The following is a 15726-nucleotide window of genomic DNA, read 5'->3' as shown; positions in this document are numbered from 1 at the left end:
TATATAATTAAATAAATTTTTATTTTAGCTTAATATTCTCTTTTCAATTATATAAAATTAAAAAAAATTATTGATAATATTAGTTATATAATTTATGTGTTCAACTTTTATATTTTTAAAACAAATTCAGATAACAACACAACATACATTAGGAATTATATTTATATTTTAAATATTTTTATTTTGGATAAATCTTACTATTTATTAATTTAATCAATTATCTAATTAAATAAATTAATTTTCGTTTTATTGTTAGATTAGTTATATATTTTTTCATTAAGGGTTTTAATCAATTATATAATTAAATAAATTTTTATTTTTAGCTTAATATTCTCTTTTCAATTATATAAAATTAAAAAAAATTATTTGATTAATATTTAGTTATATTATTTATGTTTTCAACTTTATATTTTAAAACAAATTCAGATAACAAACACAACATACATATAGGAATATATTTATATTTTAATATATTTTTAGATTTTGGATAAATCTTACTATTATTAATTTTAATCAATTATCTAATTAAATAAATTAATTTTCGTTTTTATTGTAGATTAGTATATATTTTATTCATTAAGGTTTAATCAATTATATAATTAAATAAATTTTTATTTTTAGCTTAATATTCTCTTTTCAATTATATAAAATTTAAAAAAAAATTATTTGATTAATATTTAGTTATGTAATTTATGTTTTCAACTTTATATTTTTAAAACAAATTCAGATAACACACAACTACATATAGGAATTATATTTATATTTTAATATATTTTTAGATTTTGGATAAATCTTACTATTATTAATTTTAATCAATTATCTAATTAAATAAATTAATTTTCGTTTTTATTGTTAGATTAGTTATATATTTTATTCATTAAGGGTAGTATCGATATTAACCACTCTAACTTTTAACGTGTAAGCTCCGTTGCGAAAAATTACTTCGCAAATAATAGTATAGATAAGAGGTGTTCGAAACCGATATATAAAGGTAAGATTTAGGTAATTAACGAATATATCATGTTCAAGATCTTAAATTTTAAATGAAAAAGCGAAAAAATAATAATCTTACCAGGTTTGACAACTAAATTATGAAACATCAATGTAAATGAGATACATCTGCATTCTTTTTTTTTTTTTTATTACGGATCAAAGCTATTGGGATCAAGACCAACTCCAGTTCAATATAAGACAGTGGGGACTCCACCACCGATTGGATAGGAAAAAAAGGGGACTCCAGGATCAGCTCCAGTTCGACGGAAAACAAAGGGGACCCCAGGATCATCTTCCGGACCAGCTCGTGCAAACACTATAGCTTCTTCTTCAGAGTCTTCACATTGCAAGGGAGAAGGAGGCTCCACTTGAACAGAAGCAATCTCTTGGTCAGTAGGCTTGAGCCTGAAAAGGAGAAGTTCATGCTCTTTTCCACGTTTCCAGAGTTTAGCTTGATAGATTTTGGATTCAGGGGTGGATGAAGAATTCATATCCACAGCCCAGAATGACAACCAACACATAAGACCATTACAAAATTGGAAATTAGCCTGAATGTGCTCATCCAACACAAGTTTTGTTCCCTTGGCTTCGTTTTGTTTCTTGATCGCAAGGAGTGTCACCTCACGAACTATCTCGGCAGGGCTTCCTGTAGTGCAAAAACCTCGTGGTGGATTATCCAACGATCTAATTTGGAAGGCGTAATCAAATCCATCCCAATCGACAGCGAAACCCTAATTAACCCAACAAATTGATTCCAATATATATCAAACGAATCCCAAATTTCAAATTTGATTAGGTTTATTGAATGAATCTAAAGATGGATTTTATACCTCGGATTTCTGGAACTGATAGTGAAACTGAATGTATTGACGCACGTATTCATCGTCTTCCAAATTTCTCGACTTGAGATCGCGCTTTTTGTTGATCATTGATTTCGATGCTCCTTCGAAAGCTCCGTGATACCTCGCTATCTTAAGAGGACGAACGTTAACCGCGGCCATAACCTCGGAGCACAAACGAGCAGAGGAGAATATCGTTTCTTTTTCGAAGACGAGAGAAATTTATTCGTGAAAAAAGCATATATATATATATAGAGGACTTAATAAAATCATATGAAAAGCCCGTGACCGTCTGATGGGCTGCATAAGGCCCGTTATCTAACTGTATGAATTTCTTTGTTTTATGGGTAAAATTTTTATGATATCATTACCAATTTTAGTTTTTGACCGGGAGGTTAGAGTCGTAGAGAGACAGTCTAACTCGGGTCAAGGCAAGAGGTTCTGGCAAAAGATGAGGAGATTATCAACCGGAAGCTTGAGCGAGCACGGATCATCATTGGTTATGGTACGAAACAAGGAAAGAAAGGTGTCTTGTGCGACAAGCAACACTTAGTGCTTCTGGAGACGGGTTAAGCAACAATCAGAATAGATCACTCCAGGTTCAATTTTTGGTTGAAAGATATTTGTATCTTACAAGAAACAAGGGACTATTTGAATGTAAATATCACTTTACATGCAAAAGGCATCACACCTTACTTTTCATCTCCGATACAGACCGGTTCGACAGTGTATATTCGATTTTGACAATCAAGATTGGTCGTAACGGAAAGTATACGGGCCTGAGGCTTATGAAGCCATCATGTTCCGATTTGTAAACTTCGCATGGGCCACTGGAATCATATGATATAAAAGCGTGACATATTTGTATTTTAGTTTATGTTATATCGATTGAGAAGGGTATAATAATTGGGAAGCGATGGTGAGAGAGGAAAGGTCTGAATCTATCTCTACACACTGACCAAACAGATGGCACGTCCCTGTATGTTTCAACATCAATTCAAATGCCTGTTAACGTCTTTTCACATCACTAGTTTTCTCGACTTCCCACTTTATTTTCATTTTTCTTCTATTTCATCTATATGGTGGGTGACATTAAAGAAAAATCTACCCCCTTTGGACTTATCAAAGAAAAGTCCAGTTTTTTTATAAAAAAAAATTACTCACCGACCAGCTTCCTAAATTTGGTATCTCCTCGTTAACTTTTCCACACCTTTTCTGGAATTTTATTTTCTCTTGAAAATTATAGATGATATCGAATATGCATTTTGAGATGGATTTATCTTTTGTAATAATGTGGTTATTTCAAAAAGAATTATGAGATGGTTATTTAGTAGCAGAAACAAAAAAAAAACTATTTACAATTATTTCTTCACGACTTCTATCCAAACGACAATCAACATGTGTGTTTGTTTTGGTTACTTTAACTAACAAAAGAAAAAAAACTATTATCAAAACGACAAACGTGAAACATATTCCAACTAACATAGACATCTAATAATTGTTTTGATTACAGACATAATTTCATACTCATTACAAACCTAACTCACTGTTATTCATGGATATTATCCTAAAATATTATATTTATATTTGTCTATATAAATGCGCAAGAAGAAAATCACAACAAAAAGTTACAAAAAGCGTACAGTCTTGTCTTCTCTCTCTCTCTCTCGTCAGAGTTGAACAGACAGAGAGAGAACAATGGACGAAACGCGAAAGACACAAGACGAGAGCGGAAAAGACACGACGGAGAAGGAAATGCAGACGCCGGTGATAATCTCCGGAGGAGACGACAACGAGGACGAGTATACTCCGGACGATATCATGCAGCTCGTCGAGTCTTCTTCTTCACCGACGACGACGAGCATCGAGGGAGCTAACTTTCGCGGCGATGAGAGTTTCAGAGTGAGGTTTATCGACGATCCGTACGAGATTCCGGTGGCTGTCCAGTCGTCTTCCGGCTACATCACGATCAACGTCAACGAGGAGAGCTGCGGTCCGTCGTTTTCGGACAGCGACGCTTCGGCTATGGCGAGCGTCGACGCGAGCGGGCTGTTCGGAGGTTGCTGCTGCCTCGGTTTCGACGGGGAAAAAGGCGGAGCGTGGGGTGCAAACAGTGTGGGAGCGAGTGAGTGTGAGTGGGACGACGATTTGCTGGCGAGGTTTCTAGGTGAAGACAGTGTTTGACCAAATATGTGTCGTCTTGCGGAGAAAGCTTTTGGTTTCGAGAGGTCCGGGGTATTTTGGTCAATTCGATGGATTGTAGTTAAGTGAAACTTGTCTTCGCGTTGTTAATAGGAGCAGAACAAAAAGGAAAAACCAGTAAATGGTAGTAAGGAGTAGAGTAGCTGCGTAATTTAATGTTGACCATTATGCTAAATCATGTCACATGGCGGGTATTAAAGAGTAAATGATTTTAGCTTCAGGGAGCTATTATGTAAATTGCGAAGGTATTAAATCCCCCGTAAGAGTAAAATACTTTATTTGTGATTGAATCCTTATATTTACTTGTTCTCATTATAAACGCCTTATAAAGTTATAATTAGTTAATGGTCTATTTAATTGGGCCTGGCTGAAGGGCCATTAATAATATGCAATGTAAATCGAAGCCCTCATTGGTATTATTGTTTTATTTGGTTTATTTATGATGATTTTTTTTTTTGTTGTTCAAATAGTATTTATGATGATCAGTAATGTACATTTAGTTGACCAAAAAAGAAAAAAACAGTAATGTACATGTTGTATAATATGCTGTAGTAACTGCACAATTCAATTATTGTAGTTGTCCAGCTCTGTCCCTATCTTCAAAGCAGAGCCAAGAGAGACGAACAATCTTACTTGTCTTGAAAACTCAGGATAAAATCAAGAAGAAGCTTTCAGGTTCTTTTCACCAGTGAGATTCCATAAGGATCACCACCCCATTCTTCAAACACAACTATAACGTTCTGAGACTTGAGCCATGAACGTGGTACATGGTACCTGCAATAAAGACAGAGAGGCAACTCTATATGAATCAAGATTTGAACTAAAGAGAAGCAAAGACGTTTTTTTATTTTTGTTCACTCACCATCTTTGAGAAGCTTCACCACAATTACTCAAGCATTTCTTTGCGTCGAATGTTCCAGCGTAGTTGCAACGTCCACAGTTTCCTTGAGCTTTATAAGCAGGCCAATGACGTCCAATGTTTCTACCGTTTATCCAAACTAGACCTTTTCCCATAGTGTTCATGTCTATGGCCAACGGTTCGTTTCCTGCTGGTGCGGCAAAAATAGACTACAACCAAAAAGAGAAATAGTTATTCAATTTATTTATTTTTTTGGCATCGTATCAAAAATCTAATCCTTGTGTGTTTATGATCTTACCTTGTACCAGGTCAATGGTTGCTTCTTGACCACGTATGATCCTTGATTCCATCTCACAGAGGAACTGTCCGTATGAAGACTCATAGCTTCACCCTTCACACCAATCTGTTTCAGAACACACATCACTGTTAGGATTGGTTTGTTGTTATTACGTTGGTTTTGAATTTCAGGGAGGAGACCTTATAGGACCATTTCCATTTCGACATGTCCCATGTTCCCGAGTTAACTCCCTTCAGTGTGACCGGTCCAAGAACCCCTTTATTCCACGTCTCAAAGTGTTGACCAACATTCTGCAAGCAAAAACCAAAAACCACAAAATCTCAGTAACCTGGTCAAAACAGCTTTTAGAAGAGCTAGAGAGTATCCTTGAGGAACTAACCGGAAGACCAACTGCAACACTCAACAGAGCAAGCTTGTTGACACCTGCGTGTAGTTTGATCTTCTGGCTAAAGGTTAGTTTTGGGTGAGAAAGTCCTCCATAAGCACTTCCTGAAACAGAGAAGTACCAACAATCAAGTTATAACAAGACTTAGACTAGAAAATATGAGACAAAAGAAGCTTCCATTCGTTTCTCTTATATTTACCTGCAAGCTGGCCATTTACAAACACATGAAGAGCATGTCCAGCTGACCAAATGGTAAGAAGAGGAAAATCACCAGTCTTCAAAAACCTCTCACCAGCACCAATTGTGATGCTGATAGCCACAAGCAAACGTTACCGTGAGTTTTTTTTTTGTGGATTTTAGAGATTGAGACAAAAGTCAAGAGAGTTACAAAGTTTATATACTTACTCTGTTAGATACCAGAAATAGTCAGACTTGTCCCAAGTCATGCTTATCTGTTCCACAAGCCCGTTTCTTGCAAACGTACCAGCTTCATTTGCAGAAGGAGACGCTTCATTGAACGATTCCCAAGAGAATCTTGTACCTGTTGGAACCATATTCCTGTGTATTCTTGGTGCATTAACCTGTTAAAACATAAAGATCAATTCAGTCTAGAGATCAAGGAGGTAAATGCTTTTTTTTTATTGAATAATACGATTTATTTACTTTTACCTTTGCGGTGTTATAATATTCTGTTTTGCAATCAGGTAAAATACTGACTGACCAAGGAGGCAAATCATATGGGAATCCACGGAACATAACTCTCGCTGCAGAGTTTGCATCGTTGTTCGATAAAAACGCAGCACAATGTGATTTAGACCAGAACACATGAGCCTGAATAAAACAACATTCAAATGATCAGAGTATAGCATAACCACAAGTTACCATAAATGCTTTTGATCTTGTACCTCTTGTTTAGCTCCAAGATATGTGACGGTTGCATCAGCAGAAACCAAAGCTGGCTCGCTGAGCTTGATGACTTTATGTAATGCTTTTAAGTGACTATACTTCGGTTCTCTTATTAAGCCTTTTTTAAGTAAACAGAATCAGATTAGCTGATCACTTAGGTATGATTTTGATTGCGTTTATGGGTTTTGGTTAGTACCGTATTCATCTAGAGGAGCGTCGTAGTCATAGCTTGATGCCATGAACTCACCAGCTGTTCTGTCGAAATTCGTCCCTCCATGATACTACATAAGAAGATATATACACAAAGATTGAGCCGAACAGAGCCAAAAATCGATGTGTAAATGCAACACTGTTTTGATTTTATTTACCATATAGTAATTGACAAAGGAACCTCCGTTTTGTATGAATCTTGCAACTGAGTATGCAATATCTTCAACTGGTCTATACGGTACAGCCCCTCCAAACTCTGTATACCTGATATTTAATTTACAGAGTTCAAATATTATCTTGTTTTTAAAGCTAAGAAAATTGTTATCTTACAATCTATAACTTGTATGAAAAACAAAATTTATTTATTTCCTGGGTATATATATATATTGATGTTTGTGACTTACCAACCAGTCCAGTTCTCTGTCCACATCTTTGGCTTGTTATTTGAGTTCGGTTTGAAATTCTCACAGTAATAACCATTGCACGTGTCTATCTATAATTTGCATTAAGAAAAGAAATAAGAAAATTATCATAAAAGGGGTAAAAGGAGAGAATTCAACAAAGTAATATCTAACAGATAGACATAACTGGTCCAAATTTGGTTTGTATTATTTCAGTTTTATGCTCGAAAGAAAACCAATCCATTTTTCAAAGATACTTTAAGCTAATGACGCATTTCCATAAACCCCACCAGAATCGAAACCAAATTCGCAGAAGCGTGTTTCATATTCTTCTTACCCAACCAAAAGATTACTTTTTTTTTGTCGACCCAAAAGATTACTTAAAACACTAAATAAATAAGAAAATTCAGTTTTTTTTCTAACAAAGACAAAACACTTTCTTTATTGGCAATATATCTATAATTAGAAAGAAGGAAAGGGAAAGAACATACAATAGGAGAAGGAGCATCCTCTTGCTTGCACATAATCCATGGAACACCTGTTGAGAGTCCTAATGCCATTTGAGCTACCCATTTCGTGTAAGCCTTTCCTGGTGCTCCAATTTCCCATTCCACTGGTCCATACTCATTCTCAATCTGTCCATTTTTTTTTTCATTTTACACCATAGTTCAGAAAACTTTTAATTTGAGCCCTGCACGTCTAATCATTGGCTAATGATGGTACTTTAAATTTTACAAACAACAATGTATGAAACAAACCTGTGCAAGAATGATGGGTCCTCCTTGGGTTTGAAACAACTTTTCTGCTTTCATCATCCATACAATCTTTTCAGTGAATTTCTTCATTGCAGCCTTTACAAAATAATTTAAAGTTAATATTAATCATTAAACAAGAAGAAGAAATAATGTTAGTGCGTAAGAGAAAAGCAGTTGGTTGTATAAGTATTTAAACCTTGAAGGGTTCGTTATCCGTCCTAAAAGCCATACCGGGAACAAATTTGAGCCAAACCGGAAATCCCCTAGAAAACCATTAAAATTAGTTTGAAAATTAAGATGACGACTGAATTATTTATAGAAAAAATAGTAACTCTATATTACCCGAAGTTCCATTCAGCACAGACATAAGGGCCTATTCTGAGATTAACATAGAGACCAGCTTGGTGTACCAACTTGATGAATTTAACCAAATCATACCTGTCTCCAAAATAATACTGAACAGAAAATAATACAGAAAAAATTAGAAGAATGTGACGTGAGAATAGAAAATTAAGTAACGAATATTTCTTAAATTACATTCCCAGGAGAAGGTTCATGGCCATTCCAAAAAACATAAGTCTCTATAACATCCAAGCCTCCTTCTTTAGCTTTCTGTATCAGACCAGGCCACATCTATACAAAACAGAGCATTCAATGAATCATGCATTTATTGCTTAGAATAAGAAAAAAATTAATAGATTATGTAGATAATAAGCATGTGAAGTAAAAAGCTTTGGGAAAAACCCACACAAAATGAAACTAAGCCAATCAACTTCAGAAAACAGAGAGAAGAACGGAAACTTAAATCAGAAGTTACAAAAATCCATTGAAAGGTAAAAAATCACATTTAGATTCTGCAGAAGAAACATTGGATTAAAATGAAACTGATTGAAAAAATAAAGATTATTACCTCAGGGGTGCTTCGTGGATAGTGTATGGAACCCGAGAGAAGAATTCTTCTCTGTCCATTGATGATCACAGCTTTACGATCATAAGAGACTGTTGCTTTTACTGAACAGATGAATGATGAACAACAAAGAATCGCCAGAAAAATCCAGGCTTTATCTCTGAAACTCAAACCCATTTCTTTTGATTTCCAGGACAAATAGAAGAAAATTTTATTAAGATGAGGTTTTTGTGTTTGGAAATTGTTTTGGAGTAGTGTATATATAAGGTGAGCGGCAGAGATGGTAATACATATAAGATGATGTATGTATAGATTATGGAGAGTATATGTTTTCTCTATTACAGATATAAATTATTTTTGAGTCTGTCTAATCTCTCTGCTCTGTGCGAGGTGGCTTTGAAATGTCACACAACCTACTTATTTGATCTGAGTAATTTTACATATTACTTTTTTTTGAACGAAATTTTACATATTCCTTCTTTTAAAATTATTTATGTAGCTCACCCATAATATAATATGAGAGGGAACTGGCGAAATTTGTAAATCTGTTTGCTGAAAAACTGTAATTTGCAAAGTTATACAAAAAATCAAATGTTTTATGGAGTACTAAATAATTTATGTGAAACAAATTGTTTTCTAAATTATTAATAATGGATATAAATATGCTTAAAATAATTTTGAATATAAAGCTTGCAGATTTAAATTTTAAGAGAGAATAAAGAGTAATAATTATGTCAAAGTACAGTGAAATTTCTGTAAATTAATAAAGTTGAGACTATACCAAAACTATAATTTTTTTTAATTTATAGAAATTATTAATTTATCGATATACAAATTGAACTAAAAACTTAAATTGGAACTATAAAATTATATTAATTTATAGAGATTTTTAATGTATATTAATTTATCGAGTATTAATTTAAAGAGGTTATAATGTACAATGAAATTTATTAAAATTGTCTTTTCTATTAAATTCTTACTTTTGAAATTAAAATAAGCTAGAAATGATGCTAAAATTATTACTAGTTTAACAATAGAGCTTGGAAAATTTTATATTTACTACGTAAATAAATAAAAATACGCTTAATTGAAAAGATAGCCTAATGAATGATACTAACGTCACATATTGTGTTACCATCCGGGTTCAAATCCGGTTGACTACATATTGTCGACAGGAAAAAAAAATCAATATAATCAAAAACATGGTGGTCTATTATTTAGTACAAAACATTGGTTTTGTTGTGCTATAGATTCAATCCTTTTTGGAAGGTATGATTTACACTTTTCAATGTATTATAAACCATCTAATTCATATAAAATTTTTGGAAGAGTAAAAAACGGTGTTTCTTTTTCTTTGGAAACAAAAGGCAATTGTGTATTAATACGGTATATGTTAAAGTGTTTCTTTTGTTCGTAATGTGATAGTTTTTTCCTTCCACATATTTTTTGCTCTTTGGTTTCGTCTGGAGAAAGAAAGTCAAGCCAAGGTGCCGCATTCATGACGTAGTTAAAGCTCTACCTTCCACGGCACTTGGCCTAGAGAATCAGAAAGACATGCGGATCTAATTACCATGTCTCGAAGACTATAATTACATAGGGTTTATTTGTGGAATGACCATAATAATGGGGAAATTAGATTTATAGTAAGATGGTAAAGGATGTAAAAAAAGTAAGATGGTAAAGAGAGATATGAAGAGAAATGAAGATGGAGGGTGGAGTTTGGTTATTTTAATGAATTGTTGTTTTTTGGGGGTTATTTGGCTTGATTTTCCAATTACATAACATTCCTCTAATAAACTATTTTACTATTTGTATTAAAAATTGGATTTGATTTTCGTTTGGGTTTCTTTTCACAATAATAAAATAAATAGCAAAATTCTAGTTTGAATTACTCCCTCAGTATTGTAAAGATTAATGTTTTAGCATTTGCACACATATTAATAAAAAGTAAATAAACACTTTTATCTATTGTTCTTTGGTTCTGTTTTTTAGTTTTTTTTCTTTCCAATAAAGTTATACCATTCAAAATTTTAGAATTTAATTTATATTTAAATTTTAAATAAAGTGTAATAATTAAAAATAAAATATCAATCTTTTAAATACAAATACAAAATCCAAAATCTAAAATCATTACTATAAATGCGGAAGGAGTATAACTGTTCACTTTGGTTTTAGTCATAAATTTATCTTTAGAAAATATGTTCTTTTTCTTCTTTCAGATTAGTTTGCAGGACAAAAAATCACTACAAAGAAACGAAGTTAATTTTATTTTATTTTTTGCTAAGTGAAATGAAGTTTATTTGTATATATATATAATCTTTCCGCTGAATACAAAATACATATATTTGTATAGCATTTTGTAGTCATTTTGCTTATATTTTAAATACAGTTAAATGAGATAAAAGAAAGAAAGAAAAACACAAAATGCTAATTTGTAGAAGTTATACCCCTGATTCATACACATAAACTACAAAATCCTATTCTTTATTTGTAATTTTCTACTTTAATATTTTCAGCATCTTAAAAAAGATTTTGGAGTTATTGGAAAGAATAATAATAGAAACAAATGTCATATGGCTTGGAAACTAAGTTATAACCTGCTTTTCAATTAAAGTAATTCTAAAAATGTAGTCATGTATCTCAGATTTTTCTATGCAGATAGCTAAAACGAAATCAATAATCAGAATCGGTTGGCTCTTTTGTTTTGTTATGAATATGATGATTGAGATGGCGGTCTGGAATCTCGTCACCGGTGGGTTAAGAAAAGAATTGAAGAGTATCCTCCTCTCTTTTTTTTAAGAGCTTCCACAACGTGTGATTTATACACTATCTATCCAATGATAACTCCACTTTAGATTAAAATGGGACCCACTAATTACAGTTACCTTTTTGAAGGCTGTCTGATTCCTTCCACATTCATAACTAATCCATACGCGGATATTTGTCTTTCATTCCGGCGCCAAGTAGACTAGTTAGCCACGTCACGCAATTGTTTCTTCCTAGTGGCCACAAATGGGTCCCGCCTATTTTATCCTTCCTACTAACTGAATACAATGGAGTAGTTGAATGTATTATCCAATAGTTGAATGACTGCACTGCAGAAATGGTGTTGAAAATGAGAAAAGGGGGTCATGGATTCATCTTAGTTGAATAACTAAAAACTGGGACTCACATTTATCAAATGGTTTTTTATTAATCTAAGTTATTCATATGAAATAATATTGTAGCAAATATATTTTTTTCTTCCAAAAATTATATCAAAATTTATTTAAAATTATATGTATACTTACCCTTAGAGCATCTTTATTGGTCTATTTCAACACATCTTAGGGTAGTATAATAAAAGGAAAAAAGTTGAAATAGTGATAGAGATGTGTATCTCAAGGTCTTCCACAAGAAGTGTTTTGGTGGAGTTATTAGAATGACATAGCACTAAACTTCACATTTTACTTTATTTTATTAATTTTTCACATTTAAGCTATATCCCTCCACTTATCCCATTAAGGATGCTCTTATATTTCTAGTTTACATCTCTTATTTTATTTAAAATATTTATATTGATGTTACACATACTTTAAGATCATATAGTATATATATATGATTATGGAGAAAATAATTTGATATTCATTTAAAATGCATGTCAAACTTTTTGTTTCATGTATAAACAAAAGCTACAGCCAAAATTTAAAAATAATAGCCAAATTAATAAATATTTTTTGAAATGATATCTTCGAATCTATTAATCATTCAATCTATAAAAAATAGAAAAATCAGTTAAGTGAAATATATATTTTTAAATACAAAAAAATTTTAAAAAAATTCCTTTAAAATCTAAATATCAGAACCCGATCCGAAATAAAAGTACCGGAACTCGGCCCAAATTACAGAAATACCGGATCGGGTTATATATCCTATACCGAAATACCCAAAATCCAAAATATCCGACCCGAACGTCCACCCCTATAAAAAATACTCAACCTAAGTCACCTAACTACATATATCACTTCATAATGGAGTAATCTATTTTTGTTCATTACTCTATTATGGAGTAATAAATAGAATTAGATTAAAATATTATTATTTCATATTCATTGCTGATATATTTTGAAGTAAAAATATAGTTTTACACTGAATATTCTCTAAGTCTATATTCAATTTCACCATGAGAAAAACTGAATCTTATACATATATCACTTACAATTTGTGTTATCGAATATTCAATCCAATGTCTTAATCAACCACCAAATCGTGTCTTTCATAACGAATGAATTTTGATGTTTATCTACAAAACTAAAAAAATAATACAAAATATTAAAAGAAAACGATAGTTACGTAACTAACTCGATCACCAACTAATAGATTTAATTATTATTTATGTGAAAGGACATAAAACTTTAAAACTTGGCTCTCATTTTCAATAGTTAGGCTACACTTATACGTCAAAATATAGCCTTAATTACATTTAATATAGTTAATCACCATATTTTCGTGAGAGAAACACTCTCGTAAATTATCATAAGTTAAAATATAGTCTTTTTACAAAAAAAAGAGTTAAAATATAGTTGTAAAAGAAACTTAAATTGTTTTAGCGGTGTTAGGTATGAGATCGTATCTTGTTCAACGATTAATCATTTTTTATAGAATTAGCACAGCTACCGTCAAGTATTGGTGTTTATTTAAATTAGAAAGGTTGGCAAAAAATAGAAAGGTAAAAGGTTACATGTTGAACTTAACTTTGAATTTCAAGAGTGTGTGTAGTATCTTATAATTTATCATTGGTAGTTAACTATCCTTTCTGAATATTTATAAACATACACACACACTGGTTTAAGTCCTGTGTAATCTTTTTCTTTTGCTTTAAAAGAAGAATATTTGCGAATTAAATAAATAGTTATCCTTTCACGTAAAGCATATATTATGCGTGTGTGTTGAAATGATAATATTCTAAGTGATCTGTTTTGAATAATTAGAAGATGATCTCGTTTATACTGAAGCTAGTTATACTAAATGAGACAAACATGCTGATTAATGTGACGCACCATATGGATAATTATATAAATACTTATTTTCGGATATGTATAGAACTTTTATGATAAAGTGATTTAAATGTAATTGTCCCCAATATAATATAAAAAGTAAATAAGGTCAAATATTGAGTCCCATGTTGCATGGTGTCTCTTTCAGGCGGCTGTGGATAGTTTTTCTCTTGTTATTCTATTCAATTAATTATACCAATAAATGAGATAAATAAAACTAATTAAAATGGTTTCATCTTAAGTGGTTGAGTTTGAATGGTTACATATATAATTAGTTAGTTAACTTAGTGACATATGTAAGTCTTCTTACTTAAACATAATATTTGACAATTATTGATTGTTGTCAAGTTATTAATATGTATAAGTTTCAACTAATGCGTTTCTTCGGTCACTAGACTTCTCCTAATAATCAAATAAATCATTGTGAAAGTGATATTCTGTTATTAGGGGCAACATTTTATCCATTAAATTTGATTTGATTCGTTATTTATTTCGTTCCGGTCCAAAATTTTTGGATATTTTTAAGTATTAGAAGCAAATCAAATATTAAAAATCAATATCCGTTAAAATCAAAACAAATCACAAATACTAAAAAAAAATAGAGGTGGATGTCTGAGTCCGCTCTGACTTATATACAGATAGATATTTATCTATGACTAAATATATAATTTTAAATGCATAATATTATATAATTATTATTTTATAATATAGTTTTATTAATTTTGTTTATAAAATTACTTATAAAATATAAAATGAAGAAAAAGTATAAAATCTTTATAGAAAACTACAATTTTATAAATTCATTAATTTTAAAAATCATAAATTATATAGTTTATTAGTTTTAGGTTATCTTTTATATTATGTAAAATATTTTATAAGAATAAATAAAATTGTATATCTTTTTGTAGATTTACTTGTATTTAATAAAGTGGATAAAATATCTGTAAATATTCGTAAATATCCAAAAAAAAATCTTGATATCTAGAAAACTGGATATACGTTATTTCCGAAGTAAAACCAATTGAAAATTCTGACATCCATGAAGTATAAAGAAAATTATAAATACCAAAATTATGGTATTATTCGATCTGTGCCCACCCCTATTTGTTATCACGCACACATCAATGCATCGTCGATGATTTTATGTGTCCTCTTAGTGGAGAATGTAATTTTAGAAGTATTAACATTTCACAGTGTTTAGAATAAATGTTTAGATTTTGGCTGAAATTAGTATTGGACAAAACAAATTAGTATTGGACCATCACAGGGAGAGGATCATGATCTTTTATTAAGTTATTATTTTGGCTGAATTGAAAGTTGATCACCGATTTTATGGGTATATGTTTTTTGTTACTAAATCAGTAAATTTATGTACAAACTTATATTAATGGAGTACTAAATACACCAAAATTATATATTTAATGTGTTAAATTTATTCAAGACAAAAAATATTTTTAATATAATAGTTGTGTCATTGTTTAAATAGAAGTATTAAAAGCTTTATAACTACTTTAAGAAGATTTCTTTGTCTAGTTGCAAACCAATCTCTCATTAAAAATTGTATGGCCAAATGAAAAATTGCTCTCAAATCAACTTATTTAGATTTGTTACATATTATACATTAGCGTATTATTCCTTCTATTTCCATTTTAGATAGTTTTAGTTAAAAATATAAATATTAACAAAATGATTACTTGTTAAAAAAGTATATCATTTTAATATATAACTTCATCCAATTATGAAGAACGCTTACATAATTTAATTGGTCACATAATATTCAATAATAACTATAAAAATTGTATTAAAATTTTAATACTATTTATATTTGGAAACAAAAAATATACAAAACTAAGTATTATGAAACAGAGAGAATATTTATCCAGTATTACAAATGTTAGTTTTCTTATAATTTTGGTTTCAATATAAAATTTTCTC

The 15726-nt window shown here is 31.0% G+C and overlaps 3 protein-coding genes across 3 annotated transcripts; 1 reads left to right on the top strand and 2 right to left on the bottom strand.

Annotated features, from left to right (window-relative positions):
- Window positions 1-1021: 1021 nt before the first annotated feature.
- LOC130510162 (uncharacterized) lies at window positions 1022-2030 on the bottom strand. The gene is made up of 2 exons (XM_057006532.1): window positions 1824-2030; window positions 1022-1724 (listed from the first exon to the last, which is right to left on the bottom strand). Exons 1-2 carry the CDS (start codon window positions 1992-1994, stop codon window positions 1182-1184), a joined length of 714 nt encoding a protein of 237 aa, XP_056862512.1. The 5' UTR covers window positions 1995-2030; the 3' UTR covers window positions 1022-1181.
- Window positions 2031-3416: 1386 nt separating this feature from the next.
- Window positions 3417-4288, top strand: LOC108846738 (uncharacterized). The gene has a single exon (XM_018619939.2). The coding sequence runs from the start codon at window positions 3531-3533 to the stop codon at window positions 4014-4016; it is 486 nt and encodes a 161-aa protein (XP_018475441.2). The 5' UTR covers window positions 3417-3530; the 3' UTR covers window positions 4017-4288.
- A 216-nt stretch (window positions 4289-4504) lies between these two features.
- On the bottom strand, window positions 4505-8999 carry LOC108848059 (beta-galactosidase 4). Its single transcript, XM_018621467.2, has 18 exons — window positions 8759-8999; window positions 8386-8481; window positions 8191-8303; window positions 8045-8111; window positions 7852-7944; window positions 7585-7728; window positions 7097-7185; window positions 6851-6956; window positions 6679-6763; window positions 6482-6600; window positions 6246-6407; window positions 5982-6157; window positions 5776-5885; window positions 5571-5680; window positions 5371-5481; window positions 5192-5296; window positions 4897-5102; window positions 4505-4808 (listed from the first exon to the last, which is right to left on the bottom strand). The coding sequence occupies exons 1-18, from the start codon at window positions 8930-8932 to the stop codon at window positions 4706-4708; spliced, it is 2169 nt and encodes a 722-aa protein (XP_018476969.2). The 5' UTR covers window positions 8933-8999; the 3' UTR covers window positions 4505-4705.
- Window positions 9000-15726: the final 6727 nt, after the last annotated feature.

This window comes from Raphanus sativus, chromosome 3 (assembly GCF_000801105.2).
Source record: "Raphanus sativus cultivar WK10039 chromosome 3, ASM80110v3, whole genome shotgun sequence".
NCBI lineage: Eukaryota > Viridiplantae > Streptophyta > Magnoliopsida > Brassicales > Brassicaceae > Raphanus > Raphanus sativus.
Note: the sequence above shows the minus strand (reverse complement) of the source record. Positions and strands in the feature narration are given on the sequence as shown.